This window comes from Siphateles boraxobius, unplaced genomic scaffold, assembly GCF_051911475.1.
Source record: "Siphateles boraxobius isolate OS27281-9 unplaced genomic scaffold, OSU_SipBor_1 3, whole genome shotgun sequence".
Taxonomy (NCBI): domain Eukaryota; kingdom Metazoa; phylum Chordata; class Actinopteri; order Cypriniformes; family Leuciscidae; genus Siphateles; species Siphateles boraxobius.
The window spans coordinates 3,831,221-3,846,687 of NW_027508919.1; the positions used below are offsets into that span (position 1 = coordinate 3,831,221).

Genomic DNA, 15,467 nt, shown 5'->3' on the forward strand with positions numbered 1-15,467 from the left:
TGCGTCACTGAACATCTGACCAATGGCTGGAGAGCGTGATCTACTCGCACTTGCTGTAAACATTGGGCCCAAATCCCTTCTTAGTGCTCCACTAGCAGTTTGGTAGAGTTTTAAGTCTCGATTTTTAAATATGTCGTAATATAAAATATTTCATAAACAACAAAACGTCAACAGTGGTCGTTAACTTAACTGCGAAAAGGAATTGAGACATCATTAAACTGTCAGTCGACAGGATTTTATATGGAAAAAGAATGAAGAACCAAAATATAAAAATCAGTAAATAATTCAAATGAATTTAATTATTTTGTAATAGCCCATAACACAATTGTTAAACATTCCATGACACCTGGTTGCAAAAATCATACCGTAGTAAGTAAAATAACTATTTTCTGAAATATTAGTGAATTGCAGTGCATGTGATAAATTCACCCCCAGTTTCAGACTAAAATGTATGTTAAGCCATTTTAACTGAAAGCAACTTGCACTGACATACCTTAAAATATGTCAGTGTCATTGTTTTGTCTCAATATGCACACCAGTAATGTTTTCTTCTAAGGCAATCATTTTTAAGCAATCATTGTGCTATTGATTACATTTGTTTTCTGTGAAAATGACCACTGATTGGGCAAGCAGATGAGTGAATTTTATTTTTCAGCGATTTTACTTTACTATTAAACCCAAAGGACAAAGTTCAACACATTTAGTGTTTGCAACAAGACCTGTACCACCTGTTTAATAAATACGTCAGAAAAAAACCCATGCAGACACAAAACATTTCAGACTTTAGTAATCATTTTATTACACAGTTTTAATCAACACACAAAGCTCAACGAGCCTGTCAGGAAATTAAATATACAGAAGTTTGTCTGTGAGGAGTTTGTGTCCTCCCACCCAGGGACCCAATCGAGTCTGGCTGAACCATGTTAGCATCTAATTCAACAAGAGCAGAAAAAGGGAAGAGAAAAAAAAAGGAGAAGAAAAAAAGCAAACTAAGAGTTACAAGGGTGGGTTGGGGGAAAGAGAAAACTAAAGAAAAACAATAAGACGCATGTTATAGAGACTGCTTTAAATAACTGGTCCAAAACCCTTCGTGATGGTGAATGTTTGTGAAGTTGGTCGTGGCTAAGGAAAGGGGTAGAGAGTCTTTGCAATGGCAAATGGAAACAAAATATATATATATATATTCATAGTATTCAAGTCCATTAGAATACTCCAGAGGAGAAGACAGGAGGTCCATTTTCCTTTAACTGCTATGATTTTAAAAGAATTCCTTTGATAGATTTTATACAAAAAGACAGCCAGCATACCCCTCCCTTCTCTGCAGTAAAGAAATAAAAATAAAATAAAAAAACAACTTCCTGATCCAATGTACAGTTGGAAGCCCAGGAAATGGAAATGAAAAAGTAAACTGTAAAAAACATATCCCTCTATGTCCAGACTATCACAAATTTGCAGGGAGGAATCAAAAAATGATAATATAGCCCTCCCTTCCCAGTTCTTAAAAACAACAAGGAATGCTTTTAGAGCCATAAACATCTTCTACAGCAAAATTGATACGGACTGATCCTAAGCAGCGGGTACGTCGCTATAGCAACGGAGAAGGTAAAGCAGGAGCTGTGGAGTGGAGGTTTGAATTTGGGGAGGAAAAGGGGCTACAGCTGAAGTTTCAGTATGTACACCATGGCTGCCAGAGGGCTAAGAGTGGGGGAGGTGCTCTGGTGAGGGGAGGCGTGGCTTAAAGAAAGCACTCCAATGGAAACCAACAAGATCTTTTTTTTTCTTACGCTTTTTTCTTTTTTTAATCTTTTGAACGTTCAAAATCTCCCCTAATCTTAAGATGGAGAGGTGTCATTTTCTCCCATCATGATTCCAACTCCAAAACTACATTGCATACTTTTGTGTCCATTCCCGAGCTATTCTGTTGTACCTGTGAGGGAAGACAAATAAAAATATCAGCATCACATTCCAGCTAAATATTTGCATGACACATAACAGGTATTACAGACTTTGAAAGATGGGGCAGTCAACAACTACAATCGACTTAAACATCAGTGCAGGAATGTATACAGCCGAAAGAATGCTATTGACAATGTGTTTGTGAAGTACAACCAACTTCTCTAAAGAATGATGAAAACGTAATTTGATCCCTTTAACATGTTAAAAAAATGTTGGGCATCACCAATGACTGACATGCTATTAAAAAGGAACTCTTTACTAATCCCTTGAATTGTCACAAGGTTCTGCCACAGCCTCAACTGCTTTTTCCACCTACATTTGCCAGTAACAGTAGTTCAAAACAAAAAAGTTCTAATAGGCGCATGCAGGCATTTAACTACCTTTTCTGTTGAATTTGATTATAAACAAATTGTCCTGTTCAAAATATTACACCCATTGCAGTATTGTTTGGATAAAAGAAAACACTGTTGCATTTTTGAGCTATTGAAGACAGTTTTATCTTTTCTTTTTTTTTCTCAAGCTTAAAGCATTTCCACTTTTCTTTGGATTTAGTCAACTACAAGGCTTAGAAAAAAAAAAGGCAAGTTATTCACAAAACAAATCTTCAGAGTAACCTCCATAGGAAAAAAAGGTGACAAATATAAATAGGAAACTGCGTAGGCAATAACACGGCTAATAATGCAAATGATTGCAAGACAGCACCTATGGGGAAGAGCGTTAGGGCAAACACAGTGTGTGGTACTGATCTAGTGCACAGGAGGACACTCACTTTTCCCTGTCAGTCTTGTAAATGCGGGCGATCTCAGGTACTAAGGGGTCGTCCGGATTGGGGTCACACAGCAGGGAGCAGATGGACAGGAGAACTGAAGTGCAAGAGAGAAGAAAAAAAAAAAAAATTTAAGTAAAAATAACACAAAAGGCACTTTCTAACAAACCCCACTAAACATACTATGCGAGAAGCATCAAATTTGCCTTAAGTTGCATGCATTTACGAGTAGACGCTAAAGGAAGAAACACTGAAAATATTCTCCAACATTGCTTTCTCTAGTTTTTATTTCCCTCATGTTAAAGATGCAGATTTTAAACTAAAGAATCAGATTATTCATAGAAATAATTCCTATGCACTGTATGCAGACATTTGTCACACCAGCTTTTCATGGCAGATACAGATAATCATTTGATAAATTTCAGCTTAAAAAGATCAGAACATTCTGCACATAACTCACAAAATTCTTTAATTTGACTTTAAACAAATTAATACCCAATAGGATTTGGAGTGCTACATTTAAAGCAGTTCTCACAGCACGTCGAGCTATGAGAGAGCTTGACCATCCAAACAACACAATTCAGCTTTGAATATTTTGTCTATATTAATTTAGGATATGACAGAATTCTCCAAAACACCATGTGGGTCCATATGGAAGCAACCCAATAAAATCCATACAGGCTTTACCATGGGAACATAGAGTTTGAGGCCAAGAAAAGAAAATTTCTGGAATGAATTGTCAAAAAGACAGATTTGAAAACTAATAGCTGAAACCTGGTGGTGTTTTACCTTTGGAGATGGTGAGTGCCGGTGACCACTGTGACCTCAGAATATCCAGACAGATGCTGCCATTGCTGTTGATATTTGGGTGATAGATTCTTGTGGTAAACGCAACCTGAGAAGGAAGGAAACAAACATAAGCACGCAAAACACACCAGTTTCAGGCTAAACAGTATCACTACCGCCAACACAAGAACAGTTCTTAATGTAGATTAAAATTCAAACACAAGCACTGGATTCCTTGAAATAAATTCTTTAAATTCATTAAGATTATCTGCATCCAGTAACTGAATATGGAATACGGTCATGCTAAAATGAATTATTTGAATATATGGTAGGAGGAAAACAATTTCCTCATGTCATGCCAAAAAAAAGTGCAGGTTGGTAAAATGAGATGATTAATTAAGCAGCACAAATAATTAAGCAGCACCTGAGAATAACCAACACACCGGAGAACCTGTGCCAAACTGGTGTGGACGTTACTGACCTTTGGCGGTTTGAAGGGATAATCTGTGGGAAAGTGTATGGTCAAGAAGAACACTCCACCTTGGTAAGGACTATCATTCTGTAGGGTAAACATTTTAATTAGAATTAAAAGTGTTTGTCTGGTTATAGTTTAACGCCATACCAGTAACCCCAGCTATATTTCATGGAGAGAAAAAAAGGGAAATATATTTAACAAAAGTTTAAAATGTATAGACCAACAAAATTTTAAAAGAATTATATATTTTTTTCCTGTTTATCGTTGATAAAAATTCTAAAATTAAACCTGGTCTAACTTTATTAATCTTAAATAAAAAAAACATGTATTTAAAATTTTTAGACAACATAATTTCAAGACAACATTATCATGTTTCAAGTTCAAATGATTTCTATAATATTGTGTGCTACTATAGGGGATACAAGAAAAATACTCACTGGTCCCATTATTGTGGCTTGCCAATGAAACACTGAAACAAGACAGACAGAAACGTCAGAGAAAGCCTGTATAACATCATGTTTATCGTACATTCTTAAAATCAAGAGATACAATTCTGATCTGCAAGCTCAAGCTCAGTCTTGTCAGAAATAAAAAAGAGCCCACTGAGGAATACAGTATAAAATATGATGAAGCAAATTTGGGTACAATTATGCGGTCATATTTCAGTCAAGTCTCTGAGGCACTAAGTGGGTCAGATGATTGTTTGATTCATGGTTTAATAAAGTGGCGACTCTTTTGAGGGAAGCTATATATGATATTTGTCAGTTCAAACAATCCGTTGACTTGTGGTTGAGCCTTACACTAGATATTGATGAGCAAATTTATCAAGGCACACAGAAAACATGATCAGACAGGAAAAAGAACTGACATTATGTGATTGAAGCCATTAAGTTCCTATAAGTTACCATATTGTCGCTGTAGGACAAAAACATTGCATCTTTATATTTTGTCATAAATCATTACGATTGGTCAGCCTTTATGTCTGTCGGTTTTGCAAACATTTAATCAATGAAAAGTATTAAAAGAGCATGAGACTAAACCTCATACTCCATTGGCTCCACAAACTGTCGCTAAAACCTCATAACTCCACTCCCTTCTATCGTAAATGAAGAATGGCGTGCAGTTTGTACCATCTCTGCCGGTTTGCAATGCGAAAGTAAATAAAGAACTGGTTATTTAATAAGTACTGTGTTTTCTTTACTCAAACACTATATATAAGGCTAATGTTTTATGCATTTGAGCAGAGAAGAGTGTCTTAGTCAAGCATTTGTCATCGAGTCATAGCCAGTATGTCTTAAATAATCTTGGCCAAATGACAAAAAACAGAGCGCCCACATAGCTACAATAAACTTTATAATTTGTATGTTGCTGAAAACGTAATTTGATGTACCAAGTCCAACTACTAAATCAGATGCGGCCGCTAAAAACGCGTATGCCCGGATTTTTCCTAAATCCGCAGGTCAAAAACCTTTTAACTACTTTTGATCTTATTTCAATAAAATGTTAAAAAATATAACAACCCATGCAAGTGTCTGAACATAGACTAAACTCCATGTTTTCAAAGTTGATATTGTGGATTTATATAATAATTTAAAAAATTGTTGTTTCCATTTCCTGAAAATTAGCATTTCTGGATACATGGTTCCCACCCGACAGCAATGATATAGACCTGATTCTAAACTTTTAACACTCCGGAAAAACAAACAATAAAAAGCATGTCTATGCCTTTAAGACTCCACTGTTTAAAAAGTCAGCAGACAGTAGATGACTAGTTGTTACACCATAATGTATCAGTAGTATTTCTCAAACTTAATTTAACATGCATACTTACAATACAGGCTTTTACAATGTCTAACAATCTAAAAAAAAAACATGCTCAAGTTTTGAAGCACCTTAGACTAAAAAAATGGCTTAAGAACTTATTTATTATCCATTTGAATGAATTGCCTCATGATAAGTGGTCTCTATATGAAGGATGTTGATGAGGAAGAACCGAAAGAGAGGTTATTCTGGCAAACAACTCATTACATCAGCAAAAATTACAAAAACAAAATGTTTTGTTTTTAGAATAACATGCACCATGAATCATCCACATAAAACCAGGAATATGGATTAACAGTCAATGTTGAATTTTCTACACAATCAAAGCAGATATTACCAGTGTTCATATTCAAAATACCTGTACATTGAATTGGGAAGAAAAAACACACTAGTTTGTCAAATATATTGGTGGGTAAAACAAGTTACTTACTGTCATCCCCTACTGGGCCCGCTGAACACTGAGCAGGTGGGTCACGGCCCAAATCATGCAGCTCCTGCAACACACCAGAAACAAAAATGGAGGTTAAAAAGTGCTCACCTACGATGACTTGAATCGAGCAGGTAAAGCTGTGAATCACCTGTCCATATCACCTTCCTGAAACACCTGCAGTACACGCAGCTAACAATGAATCACCAAAACGAAACGAAGAAACTGACACAGAAACTAAATACTCCAAATATATGTGCATTTGACAAAATGACAATAAAATACACCAAACCAATGCACTGGTTGGGTAACTAAGAAGAGAGTAAAGAGGTCAATATCAAATCAGACACATAACAGTGTGTGTAATGGGAGTTATTGCTGCCGTAATGACATGAGAGGTGACCACAGCTTATGTAACATTTGTTTTCAGGTTAGTACATTCTACTGAATACTGAGAGAACTAAAAACCTTCAAAACTGGCAGAAAATCCCAACAAGGGGCCATAAGTGTGATTATGAATTCTTTGGACCACGTTCATAACGTCAATTTGCTTGCGCCACGAGCTAACCTCAAATATCCAGATATATAATGTGAGAGTTTGGCTTCAAAATCCAACAGTTGGACTCAAGCACCAACAAATTTAGATGTTGACAAGGACAAAAAGATATTCTACTATACAAACCACCTATATAATCAGAAAATGACAAAACACATAAATGCGAAAGCAAACTGATGGGCCAGATGCCTCTCCCTGAGCGGTTAACGTTAGTCAGTTAACAACCCATAACAGCACGATATAAACAAATGCAACATAATAATACTGTAACTGTACATGAATATATTGATGGTAAAACAGAGTCACTTGAAGATGTTGCGGAGGATATAAACGATCTTTGTTTAAGGTTTTCAAACGGGCCTTTAGCATTTTTGGCTACGAAGGGTTAGCATGCTAACACGTTATCATGAGATACAGTAATCCTCAAGTGAGAAATTGCAAACCGACTACCATTTCAAATGAATGTTATTTCTGTTTGAGATAAAAGCGATGGGAGACAAACAAAAGTGGAACAGTAGAATCATTACATATTAGTCTCACTCAGTTCGACGGAGGGTCGCCAGCTAACATGCTAACCGTTAGCCCGGGCCGAACCGTCGAACCGGGGTGCTTTACTAAACTTGTCATCCCACCAGCGGCACACTTAACACTTTTAACTTCTCAGTAACATCCCTTAAATCGCCTTTCCAGGGTAAATAGGAAGGATGACGCGGAATAGGGCAATGGCGCCCGTGACTTCCTTCTCTTACCTTGTGGATTCTTTTCAGAGCCATTGTTGTGCTGTTACTGCTGTCAAAAATACACAAAACCAGACTTATAGTCGATTAAAACGGCGCTTCTTTGATTTCGACGCGGCCAACCCCTCGGGTGTCGTAATAAAGGACGCCTTGGGATGATAATTCAGTCGGTGTTATATGTGTGTGACGGCGCCGGTTGGTGTAATTTGAAGGCGAAACTGAAAGGTGGTGCTGGTAGCGGTTCGGTCCTCCTCCTGCAGCAGCGGCAGCGAGTAGCTACCGCATCACGCAGACTGCGCTGCTCTAATCAGATCCTTCCGCCAATGGACGCAGTCGCCGGGGACAGATTGCGCGCCCACGTCAGTTGCTAGATAATGCTTTAGTGAAACACGAAACTGATGCAATAGCAGAGCCAAAATGGCGGCTAGTGCTCAGCGACTTTAATGCTATTGAGCCCAAATGAAAGCCTGTGGTTGAAAGCTTCCATTTCGAGCCGACAAACGAGCTTGATGATCATCTCAGAAATATAATGGAAAGAACTATGAGAATATAAATATGATCTGACGAGATGTTTATTGTAAGTCATATTTACATTCAAATGAGGAGAGCAGTTTTTACAATTTCAACATAAATGGCAGTTACATACATACCCTCGACTAGAGGAAGTTTCACCATTGCGGAGGGATATTTGTGGAATTAATGTTTTATCGTGGCAAAATACGAGATTATCAGTTAACAACCCACTATCTATATAGATAAGGGAATATGTGTGAAACTAGGAACCACTGCTGTGCAAGTTTTAGCTATTGTTTAGCAATTATATATATATATATATATATATAAAAAATTTTCATACATGCCACATAAAGTTGTTATCAAGTATGCACTTTACCTGTATATTTTTAGGTTTAATTTTTTTTATTAACACACACACACACACACACACACACACACACACACACACACACACACACACACACACACACACACACACACACACACACACACAAACACTATCTATCCATCTATCCATCCATCTATCTATCTATCTATCTATCTATCTATCTATCTATCTATCTATCTATCTATCTATCTATATATTCTGATTGGAAATTATTTGATGCATTAGAACCCTTTTATTTATTGTCTTACCTGCCTCTGTTCTCATTTCTAATATTTGATTGTCTAAACAATTAATAGCACATATTTTTAGGTGCTTTTGTCTGATCCTCATAATCCTGATTACAGAAATCCAAAAAGATCAAACTATCGGCCTATATTCCTAAAATACTTTGTTTCATCGTGATATCTTTATCCTGCAGCACAGATTTATGCCCTCTGCCCCATTCAGACAAACACTTTCATTGAAAGAAAAAAACGGAATCATTCGGTTACAATAGAATAGAACAGAATTGTTTATGTGCAACATACAATGCAATACAAAATAATACTGATTATTAATACAAGACAATAAAATGCTGCAAAATATGTGCTGTGGCAGTACCATAAAGTGATGCTATTAGATGATGCAATGATAAATATTCCGGTACTGAATGACTATCATACATTATTTACATGCTATTATAAGGTTGCTTACTAAATAACACCATGGTGTCCAAAATCCATGATATTAACATGCTGCAATACCAAAAAACAATTGTTATACCCAGGTGAAAAAGACGTACTGGTAAATGTATTAAACATGCATGTATTGTAAGAACATACTAAAGTACTACTTTAATACATTTAATAATAGGCTACGTCTTTTTCACATGGCTAACGAAACAGCGTTCTAATGGTGTTTATACAACATTCTTGATGGATGGATGGATGGATTAGATAATTTAAACAGCCTAATAATAATAATGACATTGAAGCTGTTTGTTCTTTTGACATTCATAATACACATTTAGATGCTGGCTGTTCTTTTAACGTTTATAATACACATTTTCTTGAATTTTGTAGATTCAGAGTTTCTACGCCATGAAGCATTGAATAGACTGACGTCAATAAAGCAGCAACAATGCCTTGGCGCGCGCGCGCTCTCTCTCATCTCGTGCGCAGGGAAACCCCAAATCAACCTCCGCGTGATGGCGGTATGAGGCAGTCCCTGCAAGCCAGAGCGTGGGAGTTCCTGTCTTCGCCATGTCGGGGTGGTGCTGCAACTCGCTGAGGATACCCTGAACCGAGCAGAAGTCTCCAAGCCCCCCTCCTGCTGCTACTGCTCCATCCATCCATCCATCTATCTGTCTGTCTACCCATCCGCCCCCACACGGCACCAGGCAGAGTCCAGCATCCCCAGCATCACTATTTCCCCCGGATCAGCTGCGACACATCTTTCCCTCTGACCGACGGTGGACTGAGGATAGACGCACCAAGTGATGCGGCTTCTGCAGCCCGCGCATCCCGCAGCACCGAAGACCGCACGCTCACCCGTTAGGAGTAGGCGCACTTTCCCCGTTATCTACAACAACCCATGAGAATGTCCAGCACAGACATCATGGGTTTAAACCCTACCGATCGCGTAATCAAATGTAAGTGCATTGTTGTTGTGTTCTTTATTAATCATACTCAGCACATTTAAGCATGCAGCATTATGCGATTGTGAATGGGTTGCGATGATTCTGTTTTTTTTGATGATGCACTGTAAGGTTTTGAAAACGTTACAATTCATGCATCAATGATTGATCAGTGATCAAAGGATGATCAGATGGTGTTTGCATTAAAAAAACTCTTTCTTTTCTTTATGAGATTGGCAAACCCATTAAGGCTCCCTATATGTTCAGTGATGCTGATGCAGGCGAGATATGGCAATCCATTTTAACATTTATTCCTTAAAACTAACATCTATTATTATGTTATGAATTGCAAGTAATTCATGGACTAGTATCTTTTTCAGTTCTGCGTCATTAACCTCATTAGGCTATATACTAATTCGTATTCTAGTAGTGGCTAGCATTAATGCTCATTCATCAGAAAAGTCCTTATTTTTTGCAATCAGTCACTATCTCAAAAAAGCAAAGTAAAAAAACACTGTTGTTAACTACTGAGAAAAGAATTATTACTTACGACTTGTAGATACTAGTGACTCAAAATGATGTAGTAGGGTAAACAGGGCTAAAGGCGCACCAGGGCAAAAGACGCATTTGATTATATTCTCCTCTAAAACACTAGATGGCACAAAAACTTGCGCAGAACTTTCCTTTTCAAGATGCACGTGGAAATTTGTCTGCGATCGTGGGCAGCAGCACAAAGTTAACTCTGTGCTAAATTGATATAATATTTATTGTTATTATAAAAATATATGATATTAATAAAACATCATATTTATTGTTACTAAAATGCTATCTTAAATTTGGGATCTCAATGCTTTCAGAACCTTTAGTTTTTTTTAAATAATTTTGTTTCTGTATTTTCTAAATAAACATATTTTAATGAATTTTAAAGGGATAGTTCACCCAAAAATTCGATCATCTTCGGAACACGAATTAAGATATTTTTGATTAAATCTGAGAGCTGGATCACTCCTCCATAGACTTCTTAAGGGATTGAAGTTTGCCAGCCCCTAAAAGTTATTAAAGATATCGTTAAAATAGTCCAAGTGACTACAGTGACTCAATCTTAAGTTTATCACGCGACGAGAATACTTTTTGTGCGCAAAAAATAAATAAATAACGACTTTATTTCAACTATTCATTTCCTTCTCTGTGAGCCTCTAGTCAGTTCACTAGTGATATAGCGTAAGCTTCTGTTGTTGTACGTCACACACATGACCAGCGTCGGCCAATAGTGAGCCAACGTGTGACGTAGCTCTACGCTATTACACTACGTTAACTGACTAGAGGCCCACAGAGAAGGAAATGAATAGTTGAAATAAAGTTGTTATTTTTGTTTGTTTTTTGCGCACAAAAAGTATTCTCGTCGCTTGATAAAATTAAGATTGAACCACTGTAGTCACTTGGACTTTTTTAACAATATCTTTCATTAATCAATAACTTTTCGGGGCTGGCAAGTTTCAATCCCTGAAGAAGCCTATGGAGGAGTGATCCAGCTCTCAGATTTAATCAAAAATATCTTAATTCATGTTCCGAAGATGAACAAAGGTCTTACGATGTTGGAACAACATGAGGGTGAGTAATTACTGACAGAATTTTCATTTTTGGGTGAACTAACCCTTTAATATATTTATTGAGCAAAAAGGAATTATTTTATTTATCTAAATAAATAGAAATTAATACAAACTTTGCTAAAGTGATTTGAACAAGTATTAACTTAGACATCATTAACATTAACATATTATTTTTAGCTAAAGTATTTGTGTCTTTTAACCTGGGCATAATGTAGGCTATAAAAATTAGACATTTACAAGATTTTTAAACAAACCACTGTTATGATATAATTCTATTGCTCCATTTCTTCAATCAAACATTATGGGCGTAGTGAAAAGCAATTTTTTCTTAAGGTCTGCCAGTTTAGCCCCATTGTACCCTATCTAATACGTGCAGTAAAGTGAAGTAGGCTAGACACTAGTTACTAATGGAATAAGTACTTGTATCTATATTACCTTTACACTGAATTTAGGCACATAGAAATTCAAAGTAAATACTAGAAACATAAATCTAGACAAACGTTTTAAAGAAAATGTGAAACCGGCTTGCCACATATGTGGAGCGCATCGACGGCTGCGCGCGCCTGCTGGCGGATAGATGAACTGTTATACAGTGCCAGGTTACCCGAGAGAGAGAGAGAGAGAGAGAGAGAGAGAGAGAGATAGAGGGGGGAGGAGAGCAAGAGAGAGATTAACATCTCGATCCAATGAAATATTTTTGGCAGTTTGAGGATGACAGCGAAAGGACGACTTAAAGGTAGCGTGGCTTTTGCATTGCATTCCTGCATTATTTTATGCATCTCCTTGCCTACTCGCATACGCATCTTTTACTCCAATGTCAGTGCGCGCGCTTGTCGGATGGCAGCACTCGGATAACGAGATGATTGTTAACGTATCGATTGTGCGTGTAATTATGTAAAATTCGCAATGCTTCGAGCCCTTGCACAAGTGCACTCTTGTCATGCGGGGGAAATGTTCTGAGATGCTCGCAATGTCAGCTCGTGCACTGACATGGACATCCTTGCATAGATGGCCTATGAGGGTATGTTAGTCTATCATTCCGAAGCAGTTTATCGATTCGTTGGTACAGAGTTACACACTGTAAACAAGGCTGCACATAGAGGATGTACTACATCTAATGCCTGCGGAAATCCCAAAGGCATAAAAGCTCAACGTTATTGCAGGAAGCAAGTTGCATTTCAGTGCATTGCAGTCCTATATATTTCACGTGATCATGATGAGCAAATAGGTTAATGCAAACCCATCATAATGCCAATACCAATCAGTGTTTACAGCCATTTTTATATTTCTAGTTTTTGCAAGAAAAAAAAGATTAAATAAAACCCACTAAAAAGGCCATATAGAGAGGATGTGGGCATTGCAGCATCACTGGATGCTGGGATATGTGGATGTGGATGTATAGTGTGGGCGGTTAGTAGAGAGAGGGGTTAATTAGACGTCAGTGATGGCTGTGCATTCGCAAAAGCTGCCCGAAGGCATCTGTTTCCTGTGTGGATGTGATCAACACTGGAATTTGTTTGGATTATGGAAGACAATAAGAGCGGACAAGGGAGGCATGCTTTGAACCACTGTACTGTGTAGAGCAAGGGAGGTATGGACAGCGAGAGAGAGAGAGGGTGAGAGAGAGAGAGAGAGAGAGAGAGAGAGAGAGAGATGTGGTGTGTATTGTAAAGGGCTTTTCCTTAACCCTGGAGTGTGGCCGTCTGTAATTATTTAGCAACATATGCCATTCTGCATTAAATAATCATAGTGTGGCATATGTGTCACATTTATGTAATATTAACCGTTAGGTATGCTGGGTTATAAGCTTTCGGGAAGGTCTGTGCGAGAGTGTGTCCAGATATAGCTGGTGTACGAGGAAAGCAAAGCAGCTGGTGTGAAGGTGAGAAAGGTATTAGGATACAGCTGAAGTGTGAAAATGCTTGATTGTTCAGGAAACCTTTAGGGGAAAAGTATCCTGTGGTGTATCCATGATACAGTGTATAAGATGGTAATACCATGGTACTTTCATAAACTGATGTGCATATATTGCATGGTATTTACATACACGCCAATGTAGGCCAAACATTGTATTACCGCATGTCCAAAAATCAAGAAACATGCTACCATGTTTAAAAAAGCATGATGTTACAACGGTACGGTTTTGTTACACTTAAAATGTACCAAAACGTACCATGGTACTTCGATGATATTTTGGACATGCACATTTGTATTACCATGGTATTCTTTGAAGTACCATGTATACCATGGTACATGAATTTCAGTGCTATGGCATATTTCAAAGTACTGTAATATTATTATTATTATTATGATTATCTGAAACCATCACTGCACAATGTCAATGGTATTGCCACAGTACTTGTTTGGTAAGGTTTGGAATATTTCTTGAGAACTATTTACACAGGACTGTAAAAATACCTTGGTATTACCATGGTACATAAAAAATATACTATACTATGGTGCATGCCCAAAAACGTGGTAATACCATTGCTTTTCACTTAAAAAGCGTGATCATGCTATAGTATTTTTTAGTGAAGATGTTGCGTTTGGGATAATTATTTACTTGCTACTCCAATAAACTTCATGGTATTACCATAATTATTTGTATGTGTCCTAGTCTTGAAACCATGGTAATACTATAGTAACCGTGTCCAATATTTGGAGGATGGGATGATTGATATAATTATTTAGATGTTGCTCCAATATAATCATAGTAATAGCTGTACAATGTCCAAAAAAACAAAATATTACTATATTGCAGTGTCCAGAAAAAAACATGGCAATACACTTGCATTGCCCTTAACAAACATGATAATATCATGGTGTGGTGTTTTTAGTGAAGAAGATGATGTGCTTGGGATAATTGGTTACATGTTACTCCAAGAAACTTCAAAGAATACCATGTCAAACAAAGTATTACCATGCTTTTTTATATATATTTTAGTCTACAAACTATGGGAATACTGTGGTACCAATGTCCAATATTTTGTAGTATAGAATGCTTGGCATATACGTATTTAGATGTTGATCCAAGATATCATAGTATCACCATAATCCATAAATACATGGTAACACCATAGTACTTTTTGCAAATGTTTCTAGGGAATAGCAGAGTAAAAGTGGTGCATGGAAGATGGCATGCTAGAAACACAAAGTGAGTAAGTGAGTAGAGTGCTTGAGATGAATTTGCTCATTTCCACAAGTTATTATGTGCTGCATTCTCTGCGAGACAAAATGCGCCTCACTGCCATCTGTCTCCTGAAGGAATGTAGTAATGCGACAATAATGACTAGATTATTCTAATTGCATCAGAGTGTATTTTTTATGATTGGTACTAATAGGTGTCCTTGGCCCCTAGGAGGTTTTAAAACAGAAATATATTATTTGCGTGCAGTCAGAAATACACGTTCAAGGCATTATCGAAACGACTTCAAAGATCAACATTTTCTCCAGATTGTGTGTCTGTTAATTCATGCATGGCTCCTGCTGAGCACCGACACACAACACGAGCGAGATGTTAAAGCCCGACACAGAAACTAAGAGAGAGTGTTGACATGAGCCTGGTGATAAATGAAACGGGAGCAGGTGAAAGAAAAGAGAGGGGGGAATGTGTGAAAAGTGCGGAGGATGAGAAGTGGGAGAGACGGGGAATTAGGCACTTGACAGCAGATAGATGGATGGATGTGCATGCGCTTGTGTCCCAGCAATCTCTTTCTCCCGCACACAGGTAAACATTTGGAATAGAATTCTAGAGCACTGGATACTGCACTGAAAATTGGCAACTATTTAAAGTCACCATGAAATCAAAACTGTC

General features: G+C 37.4%; 2 protein-coding genes across 10 annotated transcripts in view; one reads left to right on the forward strand and one right to left on the reverse strand.

Moving 5' to 3' along the window:
* Positions 1–774: 774 nt before the first annotated feature.
* ube2d2 (ubiquitin-conjugating enzyme E2D 2 (UBC4/5 homolog, yeast)) lies at positions 775–7,829 on the reverse strand. The gene is made up of 7 exons (XM_077247438.1): positions 7,537–7,829; positions 6,235–6,298; positions 4,421–4,452; positions 3,990–4,067; positions 3,512–3,617; positions 2,726–2,819; positions 775–1,927 (listed from the first exon to the last, which is right to left on the reverse strand). Exons 1-7 carry the CDS (start codon positions 7,558–7,560, stop codon positions 1,882–1,884), a joined length of 444 nt encoding a protein of 147 aa, XP_077103553.1. The 5' UTR covers positions 7,561–7,829; the 3' UTR covers positions 775–1,881.
* A 164-nt stretch (positions 7,830–7,993) lies between these two features.
* ppp3cb (protein phosphatase 3, catalytic subunit, beta isozyme) overlaps positions 7,994–15,467 on the forward strand; it is a 52,789-nt gene continuing 45,315 nt past the window's right edge. For 2 of the 9 annotated variants that reach the window (XM_077247455.1, XM_077247454.1), the window contains exons 1-2: positions 7,994–8,101; positions 9,490–10,058. In XM_077247455.1, coding sequence (XP_077103570.1) covers positions 10,001–10,058 — 58 coding nt within the window. In that variant the 5' untranslated portion in view covers positions 7,994–8,101; positions 9,490–10,000. Of the gene's footprint in view, positions 8,102–9,489; positions 10,059–12,212; positions 12,390–15,467 lie in introns of those variants that run through there. The other 7 variants (XM_077247450.1, XM_077247452.1, XM_077247459.1 and 4 more) reach the window with 7 other exon arrangements.

Excerpts from the sequence above, each read along its gene's own strand:
- ube2d2 (XM_077247438.1), bottom strand. The coding sequence starts at position 7,560 with ATGGCTCTGAAAAGAATCCACAAG. Across the intron at positions 6,299-7,536 it reads CTCTGAAAAGAATCCACAAG|GAGCTGCATGATTTGGGCCG; the intron begins GTAAGAGAAGGA and ends GGTGTGTTGCAG. Across the intron at positions 1,928-2,725 it reads TACAAGACTGACAGGGAAAA|GTACAACAGAATAGCTCGGG; the intron begins GTGAGTGTCCTC and ends CTTCCCTCACAG.